At 70.2% G+C, this 15,615-nt stretch overlaps 1 protein-coding gene across 1 annotated transcript; it reads right to left on the bottom strand.

Annotated features, from left to right (window-relative positions):
- Positions 1-5,023: 5,023 nt before the first annotated feature.
- On the bottom strand, positions 5,024-15,546 carry TBC1D17 (TBC1 domain family member 17). The gene is made up of 17 exons (XM_030545166.1): positions 15,492-15,546; positions 14,989-15,087; positions 14,532-14,606; positions 14,353-14,458; positions 13,822-14,032; positions 13,401-13,512; positions 12,532-12,696; positions 12,029-12,160; positions 11,191-11,294; positions 9,929-10,023; positions 9,482-9,598; positions 9,303-9,403; positions 9,121-9,220; positions 8,658-8,755; positions 8,312-8,428; positions 7,129-7,215; positions 5,024-5,822 (listed from the first exon to the last, which is right to left on the bottom strand). The coding sequence occupies exons 1-17, from the start codon at positions 15,510-15,512 to the stop codon at positions 5,619-5,621; spliced, it is 1,944 nt and encodes a 647-aa protein (XP_030401026.1). The 5' UTR covers positions 15,513-15,546; the 3' UTR covers positions 5,024-5,618.
- Positions 15,547-15,615: the final 69 nt, after the last annotated feature.

Below are 15,615 nucleotides of genomic sequence, written 5' to 3'. Positions count from 1 at the left end.
GGGGGGCGGAGTGCGAGTACTAGCCCCCACCCCTCTCCTGGGGGGAGGGCTCGTGAGCTGGTGCACCTGGCTGGGGGGTGGTCTCCTAGTGCTGCCCCCCCCCCACAAAGCAATAACTGCCCCCCCATCCTGACTGGGGGGGCAGGGCCTGGCTGAGCCCCCGGGACAAGCCAGTGGGTCCCCACACACACACACACGCGGTGCCAGCAGGACCCAGGGTGACCCCCCCATGCCTTGCAGCAGCCCCCAAATCAGCCAAGGCCTTGAGCCTGCCCCCCCATATCCTGCCTCCTCCAACCCACAGCCACTCCCCTCTGCAGCCTGCCTCCTGCCCCCCACATCTTGCCCCCATCCACCCCTCTCTTCCCTCCCGCAGCCTGCCCCCATCCACCCCCCTTCCCCTGCATCCTGCCCCCCAGCCACTCCCCCCTCTCCTCACCCCCACAGCCTGCCCCCCATCCACTCCATCTCTTCCCCCTGCAGCCTGCCCCCATCCACCCCCCCTTCCCTCTGCAGCCTGCCCCCATCCCCCCCTTCCTCACGGCATCCTGCCCCCCCAGCCACTCCCCCCTCTCCTCACCCCCACATCTTGCCCCCATCCACCCCTCTCTTCCCTCCCGCAGCCTGCCCCCATCCACCCCCTTCCCCCGCATCCTGCCCCCCCAGCCACTCCCCCCTCTCCTCGCCCCCACAGCCTGCCCCCCATCCACCCCCCCTTCCCTCTGCAGCCTGCCCCCATCCCCCCCTTCCTCACGGCATCCTGCCCCCCCAGCCACTCCCCCCTCTCCTCACCCCCACAGCCTGCCCCCCATCCACCCCCCCCTTCTCTCTGCAGCCTGCCCCCATCCCCCCCCTTCCTCACGGCATCCTGCTCCCCAGCCACTCCCCCTTCCCCCCGCATCCTGCCCCCATCCACCCCCCCTTCCCCCCGCATCCTGCCCCCCCAGCCACTCCCCCCTCTCCTCACCCCCACAGCCTGCTCCCATTCACTCCCCCATCTCTTCCCCCCACATCCTGCCCCCATCCACCCCCCTCCAGCCTGCCCCCAGCCACTCCCCCACTCCCTCCCCCGCAACCTTCTTTACTCCCACCCTCCCTCCCGCACCTCTCAGCCACCCCCTCCATCCGTCTGTCCTTCCACCCCCCTGCCCCCCCAGCCTGCCTGACCCTCCACCACTCCTCCTGTGTCCATTCAGCCAGGCCCCTCCCCAACCCTCCTGCCACACGCCCCCCCGCCGCACATCACCCCACCCCCCCGCTGCCACCAGCCCCCCCAATCTGTCTACCCCCCTCGCCTCTGGAGGGGGGCTTGCATCTTCCCAGCCTCCACCCCCTGCTCCCATTCAACTCTGGTGCTACGCGGGATGGGCCCACTGCGACCCCCTGGGGGGGGCCCTGGTGTTGCCCCCCCAGCCCGCCTGGACCCCCCCCCACCAGAGCGCTCAAGGCTGGGGGGGTGCTGAGCAGCTCCGTGGGGGGGTTGTGCTTTTGTTGCTGTTTCTTTTCTCTCCCCTGTTATCTGCCACCCCTCCAATTCCCCCCCACAGTCCCTGCCTGTGGGGGGAGCGGGGGGGGGCCGAGGTCTGCATGAGGCCAGGCCGGGAGTTACAGCATGAAATAAATGAATCGTTTTCATGAAACCTTCACCCCGTGGCCAGCGCCTCCTTCCGCCCAGCGCAGGGGGGGAGGATTTTGGGGGGCCCCTACACGGTGCCAGGGGAACAGGGACCCAGCCCCCACCAGCTACCCAGCCCCTCCTCCCCCCCATCCTTTAGGGGCCTCTTCCTTGGGGCAGGGGTGGGCAGCTACCGGGGCTGAGGGGGGCCTGAGCCTAAGGGCGATGGGGGGAAAATGATAGAATTGGGCAACCACTTCCCAGCCCCACCCCAAGCTGAGCCTCTCCAGGCACTGCCCCCCCATCTGTGACCCCCCCCCTCAGCCAATGGTCCCCTCCAAACCCTGCCCCAGCGAGAGGCACCGGGGCCTAGCAAACATGGGGCTTGGGTGGCAGGGGGCTGCAGGTCGGGAGTGAGGGGCATCAGCAGGGCTGGGGGTGGGGGCAGGGCTGGGCTAGCTGGGGCTGCGGGTCGGGAGTGAGGGGCATCAGCAGGGGTGGGGGCAGGGCTGGGCTAGCTGGGGCTGCGGGTCGGGAGTGAGGGGCACCAGCAGGGCTGGGGGTGGGGGCAGGGCTGGGCTAGCTGGGGCTGCGGGTCGGGAGTGAGGGGCACCAGCAGGGCTGGGGGTGGGGGCAGGGCTGGGCTAGCTGGGGCTGCGGGTCGGGAGTGAGGGGCACCAGCAGGGCTGGGGGTGGGGGCAGGGCTGGGCTAGCTGGGACTGCGGGTCGGGAGTGAGGGGCACCAGCAGGGCTGGGGGTGGGGGCAGGGCTGGGCTAGCTGGGGCTGCAGGTCAGGAGTGAGGGGCACCAGCAGGGCTGGGGGTGGGGGCAGGGCTGGGCTAGCTGGGGCTGCGGGTCAGGAGTGAGGGGCACCAGCAGGGCTGGGGGTGGGGGCAGGGCTGGGCTAGCTGGGGCTGCGGGTCGGGAGTGAGGGGCACCAGCAGGGCTGGGGAGAGGGCTGGGCGTGATGCCCACCCTAGGTTGGTCTGGCGCCAACCCTCCCATGTCCCTCTCCCGCATCCAGCCCGTGTGTTAGTGAATTAATGTTAATTCCAAGCCCATAACGAGGGTCTGTCCCCTGGGCCAGCTCCTGGCGGCTCCGAGGGGCCCGGCTGGGCGGCTCCTGGCGGCTCCGAGGGGCCCGGCTGGGCGGCTCCTGGCCGCTCCGAGGGGCCCAGCTGGCCGCAGCCAGCGAGAAGCCACATCAGGCACCAGGGCCACGACCCAGCCCAGCTCTGAGCCCCCTGCAGAGCGGATGTGGCCCAGGGACCGCCCCCCCCCCCGGCCCGTTCCCCAGCAGCCCTGAGCTCCCAGAGCCGGGTCCGCCGGGGCCTGACACTGGGGGGATGGGAAAGAGACCCCCAGGATTCCTGGCTCCCAGCCCTCTGCTCTAACCCCTAGACCCCACTCCCCTCCCAGAGCTGGGAGAGAACGCAGGATTCTGGAGGGGGAGGGGGTTTGCTGTATTTTGTGTCTATTTCAGTCCTTCCAGACCCAGTTTAGCTCGTTTGTAGCTAATTAATTCTCCAGGCCCGGGGGGGGGGGCTGCCCTCCTTTCTGTCCTTCTTTACTACCAGTATGAGCCCCCCCCCCCAACACAAGACTGGGTTAAATGATCTGTGGCTGGCAGCTCCCAGCCCTGCTGGTGCCCCTCACTCCCGACCCACAGCCCCCTGCCAGCCCAGTCCTACCAGTACCGCTCACTCCCGACCCTGCTAGCACAGCCCTGGGCCCCCTTCCCCCCCCCAAGCCCTGCCGGTGCCCCTCCCTCCTGACCTGCAGCCCCTGCTAGCCCGGCCCTGGGCTCGCCTCCCCTCTGGCTGGGGTTGTGGTGGAGGGGGGGCTGTCTCCTCTGGGGGCTCCAAAGCCCCCATTCATGCTGCAGGCCAGAGCAGCGGACGGGCATCTTGTTGGCGGCAGGGCTGGGATGGCCGGGACCCATGGAGGGCCTGGAGCGGAGGTCAATGTGTGGCCAGTGTCAGGACTGGCCTTGGGTCAGAGAGTCTGTGACTCCCCCACGGCAGCTGGACCCTCCCCTCTCCTGCCATGGGGCCTCTGTGGGGCTTGGTCAGCCTGGCAAAGGGCCTGGAGACAAACATAGAGCAACACCTGGGAGAGAAGGGGGCTGTGGGTTGGGAGTGAGGGGCACCGGCAAGGCTGGGGAGGGGAGGGGCAGGGCTGGACTGGGGGTGGCTGCGGGTCGGGAGTGAGGGGCACTGGGAGAGTGGGGCAGGGGCCTGGACTAACAGTGGGCTGCAGGTCGGGGGTGAGGGGCACCAGCAGGGCTGGGGGGAACCCCAGGGCTGGGCTAGCAGGGGCTGCAGGTCGGGAATGAGGAGCACCAGCAGGGGTGCGGGGGCCAGGCTTGGCTGGCAGGGGCTGCGGGTCAGGAGTGAGGGGCACTGGGGGGGAGGCAGGGCTGGGCTGGGAGGGGCTGTGGGTCGGGAGTGAGGGGCACCAGCAGGGTTTGGCTGGGAGGGGCTGTGGGTCAGGAGTGAGGGGCACCAGCAGGGCTGGGGGCTGCAGATCGGGAGTGAGGGGCACCAGCAGGGTTGGGCTGGGAGGGGCTGCGGGTCGAGAGTGAGGGGCACCGGCAGGGCTGGGGGCTGCAGATCGGGAGTGAGGGGCACCGGGGGGGGGGGGGGGGGCAGGGCTGGGCGGGGCTGCAGGTTGGGAGTGAGAGGCACCAGCCCAGCTGGGGGGGGGGGAAAGCTGGGGGTGCATGTTCCAGCCTGGCACAGCCCCCCCTCCATGCCCGGCCCCGCGGGGGGCAGCAGCTGCTGCCTTTCGCCCGCCTGCTGCTAGAACTAGGTCGCGTCCCGGGGGCGCAGCTGGTTATGTAAGGGAGCCACCGAGGGGGCCGCATGGCCAGAAATAGCCCCTGCTGGGGGGGGGGAACACATGTGGCCTAGATTCTCCCTCCCAGGGAGGAATAATCCAGCCCCCCCCCCACAAACAACAGCCCAACAATGACCTGCTGGAGGAATCCTAGAACCCAGGAGTCCGGGGCATCTCTGCCCACCCCCCTCCCCAGGATCCAGACCCCTGCCCCTGACTCCCTGAGGAGGGGGACACAGGGCTCTGGCTGGGGCAGGTTAGAGCAGACCCAGGAAATTCCCTTCCCTGGCGGGGGGATCTGGGCCCCCCCCATTACATTCTCAGGGAGGGTCACTGGCAGGGAAGCGGATGCTGATTTTGGGAGGACAAGGGGCCTCCTGGTGCCGCTTAGGCAGAGAACCCAGGAGTCCTGGTTCCCACCCCTCCTCACTCTAACCACTAGCCCCTCCCTCCCCTCCCAGAGCCAGGGAGAGAACCCAGGCGTCCTGGCTCCCAGCCCCTCCCAGAGCCGGGGACAGAACCCAGGTGTCCTGGCTCCCAGCCCTCCAATTAGGAAACATACCCAAGCCATTTGGTAAACGAGTGTTTAATGTACATTACAAAGCAAGTGGGAGGTGGGGGCAGGGCACCCCTGGACAGCTGCTGTTAGAGGGGGTCAGTGTCAGGGGGGAGCAGGGACCCCCCACCCCTCGGGATCTGTACATGGCCAAAAGCAGCAAGCCCCCGGGCAGCAATGGGGGCCCCCCGGGGCTGGGGTGAAGAGCAGCCCTAGGGGCACAGGGGTTGGGCCTGCAGAGAACCCAGGAGTCCTGGCTCCCATGCTGCCCCCTCCCCATCCACCTCAGGATACTCACAGGCAGCAGGGGCCGGGCAGGGGCCCCCCGAGGCTGCTGCTCCCCCACATGGCACCGGAGTCAGGCCCAGGCCTCCGCCCAGGATCATGGGCCCGGGCCAGTGGGGTGACAGAAAACCCTCCCTCGACAGAGCCGGGGCTGGAACCCAGGAGTCCGGCTTGCGGGGACGGGAGCAGAACCCAGTACACCCTGGGAACAAAGTCTGGCCCCGATGCCCCCCACGGGCATCCTGATACCCCTCAGCAGACACCCCCCCCCATTAAAGTGCTGTGTGAAGAGGTGGCAGTGGCTGGTGGACCCCGGCATCTGGCTCAGGGCAGGGGGCTCCGAGCCATGGGGGGCTCTTCGGGGGGCAGGATCTCGATGCTGCTGTCGGGCTGGGGGCATGAGACGCTGCCCGTCAGCTCCAGCTCCGCGGCCTGGCTGGGCGAGAGGGGCTGAGGTGGGCTAGCTGGGGGGCTACCCCCCTTGGGCCCCCCCAGCCCCAGAAGATCCTGCACATTCCGTGGCAGCTCCTGTGGGAACAGCGAGGTCACCGGGGGCTGGGACACGGGGCCAGGACTGGCTGGTTCGGGGGGGGGGCACATGGGGGCGGCAGGGGTGTGGGAGGCAGGCGGAGGGGCACTCACCAGGCTGGGGGTGTGGGAGGTGGGCTGAGGGGCCACTGGGGACAGGCAGGGGGCAGACGGGGGGCTGGAGGTGTGGGAGGCAGGCAGGGGGCAGGTGGGGGGCAGGCTGGGGAAGGCAGGAGGCAGTAAGGCAGGGGTGTGGGAGGCAGGCAGGCAGGCAGGGGGCAGGCCAGGGAGTGGGGGCGCCGGGGGGCAGGTGGGGGCGTCGGGGGGCAGGCCAGGGGGTAGGCTAGGGGGCACACACAGGACTGGGGAGTGCCGGGGGGAAGGGGTGCGGATGCTGTGGGGCAGGCCGGGGGGCACTCACCGGGCTGGGGTTGTGGGGAGCAGGCTGGGGGTGCTGGGGGGCAGGCAGGGGGGAACTGTGGGGCTGGGGAGTGCCGGGGGGCAGGGGTGCAGGTGCTAGGGGGCAGGCTGGGGGGCACTCACGGGGCTGGGGTGTGGGGGGCAGGCCGTGGGGCACTCATGGGGCTGGGGTGTGGGAGGCAGGCAGGGGGGTGCCGGGGGGCAGGCCGTGGGGCACTCAGTGGGGCTGGGGTGTGGGGGGCAGGCAGGGGGGTCCCGGGGGGCAGGCCGTGGGGCACTCACGGGGCTGGGGTGTGGGGGGCGGCAGGAGGGGTGCCATGGGGCGCTCACAGGGCTGGGGTGTGGGGGGCAGGCAGGGGGGTGCCATGGAGCAGGCCGTGGGGCGCTCACGGGTCTGGGGTGTGGGGGGCAGGCAGGGGGGTGCCGTGGGGCAGGCCATGGGGCACTCACAGGGCTGGGGTGTGGGGGGCAGGCAGGGGGTGCCGGGGGGCAGGCCGTGGGGCACTCACAGGGCTGGCGTGTGGGGGGCAGGCAGAGGGTGCCGGGGGGCAGGCCGTGGGGGGCAGGCAGGGGGTGCCGTGGGGCAGGCCGTGGGGCACTCACAGGGCTGGGGTGTGGGGGGCAGGCAGGGGGTGCCGTGGGGCAGGCCGTGGGGCACTTACAGGGCTGGGGTGTGGGGGGCAGGCAGGGGGTGCCGTGGGGCGCTCACAGGGCTGGAGTGTGGGGGGCAGGCAGGGGGTGCCGTGGGGCAGGCCGTGGGGCGCTCACAGGGCTGGGGTGTGGGGGGCAGGCAGGGGGTGCCGTGGGGCAGGCCATGGGGCACTCACAGGGCTGGGGTGTGGGGGGCAGGCAGGGGGTGCCGTGGGGCAGGCCGTGGGGCACTCACAGGGCTGGCCGCCAGCTGTCTGTACAGAGCCTCGGCCCGGCTCAGCGTCTCCTCCACACTCATCTTCATCGTCAGCTCATTGATGTGCTGGGGGGGAAGGGGGGGACAACTATTAGGTACGTTACGGTTGTGCCCTGGATCCCCACTCCCGCCCCAGGATCCCCCAGCACCCGCGTAGTTCTCTTAGGTGTATTACGGTAACGCCTGGAGAACAAAGGACGGGTTTGGGGGGGGAGGACACGGGAAAGTTCGAATGTTTTCTCTGAACATCAGGTGGGTGCCTCAGTTTCCCCTGTGCAGTGTCTAGGGGGTGATTGGTGCAGAGCCCGAGAGGGCCGGGGTGATGCCGACACCCTGTCCCCTGGCCCCCCCCCCGCAAGGTGCCAACTGAAGGGGCTGGAGAACAAAGGGATCTGGTGGCCTCCTGGCCCGGGAGAGACACAGGCCAGAGGGGGGGCTGGGCGGGGGGGGGGTGGCTGGGGAGATGGGGGGGCAGAACCGAGGTCTGGGATCCCCACCCCCCAAAATGGACCAGACTGGGGGGTCCTGGTCTCTGTACCCACAAGCTCTGTTTTGGGCTGTTCCTGTTAGCGGCCAGCTGAGAGTCACGTCTGACCGCGGAGTGGGGGGGGGCAGGACCCTCTGGCTCCCCCAGCCCCCCCCGGGCGCACTCATGCGGGAAGCGCATGGGGGAACGGGGATGCTGGATGCTCCGGGGTCAGAGAGGGGGCTCCCCCGAGTCCTGCCTTCGTAAGGAGCAGTCCCAGAGCGTCGCCCCATGACCCAGGGACACCCCAACCCCGGTTCTGGCCTTGCCCCCCAGCTCCAAACTGAAACCCCCCTTAGCAGCCCCCCGGCCCCTCCTCCAGCCTTTGTCCAGTTTCCCGGGCAGAAGGTGTCACCTGGCCCCAGCCCCCTCCTGGGCTCAGGTCACAAGTATCACCCCGCAGTGACGTCACCCCCTTATTTCCCATCCCCACCTTGTAGTGGTGCAGCACCCGGGGAAACTGAGGCACGCCCCGTGTTGGCAGAAAACTAGTAAATCTCCCCTGCACCACTCCCAGGTGAACACTCCCCACTCCGGCATAGGGGGGCTGGGGCCAGAGCGAGGGGACACCCGAGATGGCGTCGGAGCCGGGGCAGCTGGGATGGGGGATCTCGTGGGGCGCACAGGGGGTCTCACCTTGAGGATCTCGCTGAAGCCGAACCCCGAGTTCATTAGGGCCTCGCGCTCCGAGTCCAGGATCCCACAGGCCACCAGCAGGTGGAAGCTGGGGCAGGGCAGCCCCGTCCACAGCACCTGGGGGGAGGGGCAGGGTCAGCGGGGGGCCCAGGCCCCTCCCTGCCAGACAGACTCACAAGGACCCCCCCAGCTGAGCCCTTCCCCCCACAGGGACACCCTCCCCCCCATGTATCTACCTACCAGGGGCAGGGGTCACCCACCAAACCTCCCACCTGGATTACACGCCCCCAGCCAACACCACACACAGCCCCCCCCAGCCCCCCCAACACACACAGCCCCCCCCCACCTCCCAGAGCTGCAGCACGTCCTCGAAGGCGAATTCCCGTTTGAACCAGATCAGGAGCCACCGGAAGCAGAAACACAAGGAGCCGGATTCCTTCGAGTCTGGGGGGAGACGGGGGGGGTTGTCAGTGAGGGGGCCCAGCCCTGGGAGGGGGACTGGCTGGCTCAGGGTACGGGGGGGGGGGGGAAACGGGGCTTGTCCCCTCTGGCCCCCCTCCAGCCCCGGGGAGTCCTAGAGATGTGATGAAATGGGAATTTTCTTAGTGTTTTGCATGACTATCGCACGTGCCTCAGTTTCCCCGTGTATGGAGGTGGTGGGAAGAGGGTGATGAATGCGGCAGAGGACGGGCCGCTGGGCAGGCTCCGAGTTGGGACTGGGGGGGAGCCGAGGAGCAGGCCCGGGGGGGGTGCACAGACCCTCGCGCAGCCCCCATGACAAGGGGGTGGGGCACGGGGGGGGCACTCACCCAGGAAGTCGCAGAGCGGCGGATCCAGCACGCGCAGCAGCAGCCCCAGCTGGCCAAGCTGCCGTTTCATGCTCTCCTGGCTCTCCTCGAAGTTATGGTGCTGCGGGGAGATGGCGGGTTAGGGGGGCCCGAACCCCTCCATCTCGTCCCCCCCAGCTCCGGTCCCCCCCCCACACACTCACCACCAGCTCCATGAAACCCGCGAAGCACCAGAAGGCATCAACTTCATTCTGGGTGACGTAGAGGACGGGGGACAGCAGGTCGCTCATGCCCTGCACGTAGCCTGGGGGGGACAACGGGGTTATAGATTGGCCCCCCCGCGGCACAGGACCCCCCCACCCCCCAGGCGCCCCCGGCTCACCCAGGTCAAAGTTGTACACACAGTACGTCATGAGCACGTCGTGGAGCAGGACCAGTGCCGGGTTCTCGCTGCCCTGGTAGAATTTGTTGCTCCGGTCCGTGCGGCTCACGTCCCGCTCTGCAAGGGGGGGGGGTGTTACATGGCTGGGGGGGGCTTTGTGGGGGGGCTCTGTGGGGGGACTTTCCCAAAGCTGGCGTGTGCCTCGGTTTATCTCGGCGTGCTGCACACAGGGAACAGGCGTGCGCAGGTGCCTGGGTGCGCACAAGAATGGTGAACCGGATTTCACGAAGGGGGCTGGGGTTGGCTTGGGGGGAACTAGCCAGAGCCGCTCCCCGGTTAGGGGTGTGGGGAGCATCCACCCCGAGCGTTGCCCCTCCAGGCACCGGGTCACAGGGGCTCACTCTGGGGGGGTCACCCAGGGCAGGGAGGGGGGCGGGGGCCACTGACCGATGAGGCTGCGGTAGCCGCGCAGCAGGGAGTTCCGCCGTTCCTGCTCCTCGCTCACCGACTTCCACTGCAGCTTCATGCGGAAATACTCGTCCCTGGGGCAGGGGGAGCGGGGTGAGGGGCTGCCCCTCACTCCCGACCCACGGCGCCTGCTAGCCCAGCCCTGCCCCCAACCAGCCCTGCTGGTGCCCCTCACTCCCGACCCACGGCGCCAGCTAGCCCAGCCCTGCCCCCAACCAGCCCTCCCAGTGCCCCTCACTCCCGACCCACAGCCCCCTGCTAGCCCAGCCCTGCCCCCCACCAGCCCTGCCGGTGCCCCCCATTCCTGACCTGCAGCCCCCAGTCCTGTCAGTGCCCTTCACTCCCGACCCACAGCGCCTGGTAGCCCAGCCCTGCCCCCAACCAGCCCTGCTGGTGCCCCTCACTCCCGACCCACGGCGCCAGCTAGCCCAGCCCTGCCCCCAACCAGCCCTGCTGGTGCCCCTCACTCCCGACCCACGGCGCCTGCTAGCCCAGCCCTGCCCCCAACCAGCCCTGCTGGTGCCCCTCACTCCCGACCCACGGCGCCTGCTAGCCCAGCCCTGCCCCCAACCAGCCCTGCTGGTGCCCCTCACTCCCGACCCACGGCGCCAGCTAGCCCAGCCCTGCCCCCAACCAGCCCTGCCAATGCCCCTCACTTCCGACCCACAGCGCCTGCTAGCCCAGCCCTGCCCCCCACCAGCCCTGCCGGTGCCCCCCATTCCTGACCTGCAGCCCCCAGCCCTGTCAGTGCCCCTCACTCCCGACCCACAGCGCCTGGTAGCCCAGCCCTGCCCCCAACCAGCCCTGCTGGTACCCCTCACTCTCGACCCACAGCCCCCTGCTAGCCCAGCCCTGCCCCCCAGCAGCCCTGCCGGTGCCCCACATTCCCGACCCGCAGCCCCCACCCCTCACTCCTGACCCGCAGCCCCCAGCCCTGCCGGTGCCCCCCACTCCCGACCTGCAGCCTCCTGCCCACCCAGCCCTGCCCCCACCCCAGCTCTGCCAGTGCCCCCCACTCCCGACCTGCAGCCCCCTGCCCACCCAGCCCTGCCCCCACCCCAGCTCTGCCAGTGCCCCCCACTCCCGACCTGCAGCCCCCTGCCCACCCAGCCCTGCCCCCACCCCAGCTCTGCCAGTGCCCCCCACTCCCGACCTGCAGCCCCCTGCCCACCCAGCCCTGCCCCCACCCCAGCTCTGCCGGTGCCCCTCACTCCCGACCCGCAGCCCGGGCGGAGGCTCACGTTCGGCGCCGGGCCTGGGCCCGGTTCTCCTCGCTGCTGCTCTCCCAGCTGTAGTAGCCCAGCAGGAACTTCCAGGCCTCCTTGCGCAGAGCTGGGCTGAGGCCCTGGGGAGGGGGGGGCGGCTGGGGTGAGACCCGGGGGGCAGGGCCCTGGGACCCCCCCAAGTGATGGACATGGAAGTCGAACCAGCTCCAACCTCCTCCCCCCTCAGAGCCCCCTTCTCTAGCCCCACCCACTGCCTGGGCCCCGCCTCTACCCTGCAGCCCCTCCCCCTCCTCCAGCCCCACCCACCACCTGGGCCTCGCCTCTACCCCGCCCACCACCAGGGCCCCACCACTACCCCACCCACACCCTGCAGCCCTGCCCTCTCCTGCAACCCAGCCCCACCCCACCGCCAGCTAAGGCCCTTCCTCTACCCCACCCACACCCTGAAGCCCCACCCCTTTCAACCCAGCCCCGCCTCCTACCAGAGAGCCTCACCTCTACCCCGCCCACACCATGCAGCTCCGCCCCCTCAGTGCCCAGCCCGGCCCACACCCTGCAGCCCCGCCTCCCCAGTGCCCAGCCAGGCCCCCTCCCAACCCAGCCCTGCCCACACCCTGCAGCCCCGTGCCCCCGCCGAGCCCCCTCCTCCAGCCCAGCCCCTCCTCCAGCCCAGGGCCCCCAGTCCCCCAAGCACAGGCCTCTCCTGCAGCCCCACTGTGCCCTTCAGCCAGGCCACCTCCCCATCAATCCCTCCTCCCAGCTGGGGCCACCTGTCTCCAGGGCCCCAGCTCCCAAGCACAGCTGTCTGCCAGAGACCCGGCCGCCCCACCTACCCCACAGGCCCTGCCCTCACCCCAGCGAAGATCCGACTCTTGAGCCTGTCCAGGTGGGTGATGCGCCCCTCGGGGTCCAGGTGCTGCCCCCACTCCTGCTCCGTCATCGGGGCCTCCCGGCACACGGCCGGCCGCGGCCCCAGCTGCACCTGCTGCGAACGGGAGGGGGTCACGGGGCAGGCGGGAAAGGCACCCCCAGCGCACACCACGCCCACCCCCCACAAGCTCGGCTCTGCCTCCTGCCACCCACTGCCCGCTCCCCCCACAAACCCAGCCCTGCCCCTGCCCCCCGCTCTCCCCACTAGGCCAGGTCCACCCCCTGCCACCCACTCTCCACCCCTACTATGTCACCAGCTCTGCCCCCTGCCACCCACGCCCCACCTGCATGGCTGGCTCCACCCCACTAACCAGCCACACCCTACAAGTGTGAGGGACCCGACTGGCGGTTGCTCCAGCCGCACCACACAGAGACACGATTGGCTGGTGCTTCTGGGGTGCGCCTGGATTGGCCGGGGACACTCACGCACGTGATGACCTCAAAGCCTGGCTCATCCTCCAGGCTGGTGGCGGCGGTGGCGCCCGGAGGCCGCAGGGCGCTGCCGGCCTCATGGTGCAGGGCCCCACGGAAAAAGCTGGTGACTTTGGAGAAGCCCCCGAAAGTGGCAGTGTAGGGGTCCTGCAGGAAACGCTGGGGGGGAAGAGTCACTCTTGGATGTGAACCCCCAGAGCCAGGAGAGAACCCAGGAGTCCTGGCTCCCAGGCCGCCCCCCCCCCTTCCAGAGCCAGGGTGTGACAGAACAGGGAGCGTTAACCTGGCAATGCTGCGGAGAAGTTTCGCCAGTTTACTGTCTGGGGATGGGAAATAGGGGGATGACGTCATTGAGGCTGATACCCGACAGCGGCTGCATAACCTGGGCCCGGAGGGGGCTGAGGCCAGGCGACACCTGCCCGGGAGACCGGACAAAGGCTGGAGGAGGGGCCGGGGGGAGGCAGCTGGAGGAGGTTTCAGTTTGGAGCTGGCTGGGGAAAATGGAGGGAGACCAGAACCGGGGTCTGAGCTCCCCAACCCTCAAGAAGGACCTGACTGAGGGGTCCTGTTTCTGTACCCACAAGCGCTGGGTTTTGGGCTGTTCCTGTCGGCTAAAAAACCTTCTGTGTTACTGGCCAGCTGAGAGTCCTGGTGCATCGCAGGAAGTGGGGGGAGCGGGGCCCCGACTCCCCCACGCTCCATGACACAGGGATGCTACCCAAGAGTCCTCGTTCCCAGCCCCCCCGACCTCTACATCCCTCCCCCCCGTGTCATGAGAGGGGTGGGGCTCATGGCTGAGACAGGCCGTGGGGAGGGCTTCCCCAAGGCCGGGCCGGGCGGGCTGGGGGGACTGGGGAACTCACCGACACCAGGTTGGAGGAGTTCTCGTCAAACAGCTGCAGCTCGTCGAAGGCATGTGAGAGCGCATACGAGTCATGGCTGCAGACCAGGTAAAGCCGGGAGTCCTTGGGGGAGCTGCCGGGGGGAGCCAGCATCAGCATCCTCAGTTACCCCAGCATTGCTGCGTGCCCTCCCCCCGCTAACTGTCCCCTGCCCTCCAGGACCACCTCGAGTGCCCACTGTGCCAGCCTCATGTCGCCGGCTCCCCCACCTGGGCCACCCAATCTGGACCAATGGCAGCGCCTCACTCCCCAACCCCTACTGCGAGCTGCCCCCAGCAGTGCCCTGCCCCCCAGTGTCCCCAGCTGCGAGCTCCCCAGGACGGTGCCCCAGTTCACAAGCTCCTCCCCACCCAGCCACCCCGGCAGCACTGCCCCTGCTCACATGGCCAGGACGAGGTACTTGCAGAGCGCCCGCAGCAGGGCCTTGCTGCCCCCGCGGTGGAAGTGGAGGGCGGGCAGGGACCCACTGTCCCGGCTGATGAAGATGAGGTAGGACCAGCCCAGGCCCGGCCGACTCCGGCGGATGGACTGCAGCTCGGACAGGCTGAGCGTGAAGGCCCACTGCGCCCGGGGGCTGGGCGGGGGCACAGAGCCTGCAGGGCAGAGGGATGGGGGTGGGTTAGGGCACCTGGCCTGCTGCCCAGCCCTGCCCCTCCATGACCCGCCTGCTGTGCCCCCCACACTAACACCCCTCCAGCTGCACAGCCCCCACACAGCTGTCTCACGCTGGGCCCCCGGCACTAACACCCCGCGCCACCTCCCCAGTTCCCGGCCGCACCATCCAGGACTGCCCCACCAGTACCCCAGCCCCCAACCCTCTCAGGCCCCTGCTGCACCCCAAGATCCACGAGCCAGGCTTCACCCCACACACCTCCCACCCCCAATCCTGCCCTACCATCTCCATAGCCGTTACCTGGGGGCTCCTCCTGCGGCCTGCAGGGCCTCACAGTGCTGATCACGGCCCAGTCAGGTTCGTAGCCTGGATCGAAGGGCTCCTCCTCAGCCGCGCCCGGGGGCTCCTGCAGGGCAGACACGGGGTTAGAGGAGCTGGGGAGGGGGGCACGGGAGGGGTTCCAGGGGGGAGCCACTCACCTTCTTGGAGAAAACAATCTGGGCACCATCACCACCTTCCTCCAGGGGCGTCCACTGCAGCAGGTGCTCTGAGCCCTGCGGGCAGGGGGTGCAGTCAGAGCCCGGCCAGTGCCCCTCACACCTGACCCGCAGCCCCCTGCCTGTACTGCCCCTCACTCCTGCCCCGCAGCCCCCCGCCAGCCCAGCCCTGCCCCCCCACCAGCACCATGGTGCCCCTCACTCTCTACCTGCAGCCCCCCACCTGTACTGCCCCTCACTCCCGCCCCGCAGCCCCCCACCCGTGCTGCCCCTCACTCCCGCCCCGCAGCCCCCCACCCGTGCTGCCCCTCACTCCCGCCCCGCAGCCCCCCGCCCGCGGTGCCCCTCACTCCCGCCCCGCAGCCCCCCGCCAGCCCAGCCCTGCCCCCCCACCAGCACCATGGTGCCCCTCACTCCCGCCCCGCAGCCCCTCCGGCACCTTCTCGAGGATGCGGATGACCCCCGGGATGAGCGAGTCCTGATCCGGGTGGCGCTTGGCGCTGGTGTGCAGGAAAACCCCGTCCTTCTCGAAGGCCACCTGTGGGGGGGGGGGTCAGCCAGAGCAGGTACCGGCCCCGCCCGGGGACCCCCCCAGCCCCTCCCCCCGCCCGGGGACCGCCCCAGCCCCGCCCCGCCCCGGGTCCCCCCCAGCCGGCGGGTCCCCCCCAGCCCGCCCGGGGACCTCCCCCAGCCCAGCCCAGCCCAGCCCAACCCCTCCCCCCGCCGGCCGGTCCCCCCCAACCCCGCCCGGGGACCCCCCCAGCCCCTCCCCCCGCCCGGGGACCGCCCCAGCCCAGCCCAGCCCAACCCCTCCCCCCGCCGGCCGGTCCCCCCCAACCCCGCCCGGGGACCCCCCCAGCCCCTCCCCCCGCCCGCAGGTCCCCCCCGGCCCCGCCCCCCGCCGGCAGGTCCCCTCCAGCCCCGGCCCCGGCCCGCGCTCACCCGGCAGCCCTCCGACTCCATCCTCCGCAGACCACCACTTCCGGAAACAACAACACGTCACTTCCGCCTCACGCGAGGGGCGGGGCAAAGGAAAGGCCAGGGACGGCCGCCATCTTTGTGCGGG

The sequence above is a fragment of the Gopherus evgoodei genome, unplaced genomic scaffold, assembly GCF_007399415.2.
Source record: "Gopherus evgoodei ecotype Sinaloan lineage unplaced genomic scaffold, rGopEvg1_v1.p scaffold_35_arrow_ctg1, whole genome shotgun sequence".
NCBI lineage: Eukaryota > Metazoa > Chordata > Testudines > Testudinidae > Gopherus > Gopherus evgoodei.
The sequence above is the reverse complement of the archived record's forward strand: the minus strand, read 5'-3'. Positions and strand labels throughout refer to the sequence as shown.

Coding starts and splice junctions, on each gene's coding strand:
- TBC1D17 (XM_030545166.1), bottom strand. CDS start 15,512: ATGGAGTCGGAGGGCTGCCGG. Junction 10,024..11,190: donor GCCCAGGCCCGGCGCCGAAC/GTGAGCCTCCGC, acceptor CCCCTGCCCCAG/GGACGAGTATTTCCGCATGA. Junction 9,599..9,928: donor CGGCTACCGCAGCCTCATCG/GTCAGTGGCCCC, acceptor CCCCCCTTGCAG/AGCGGGACGTGAGCCGCACG.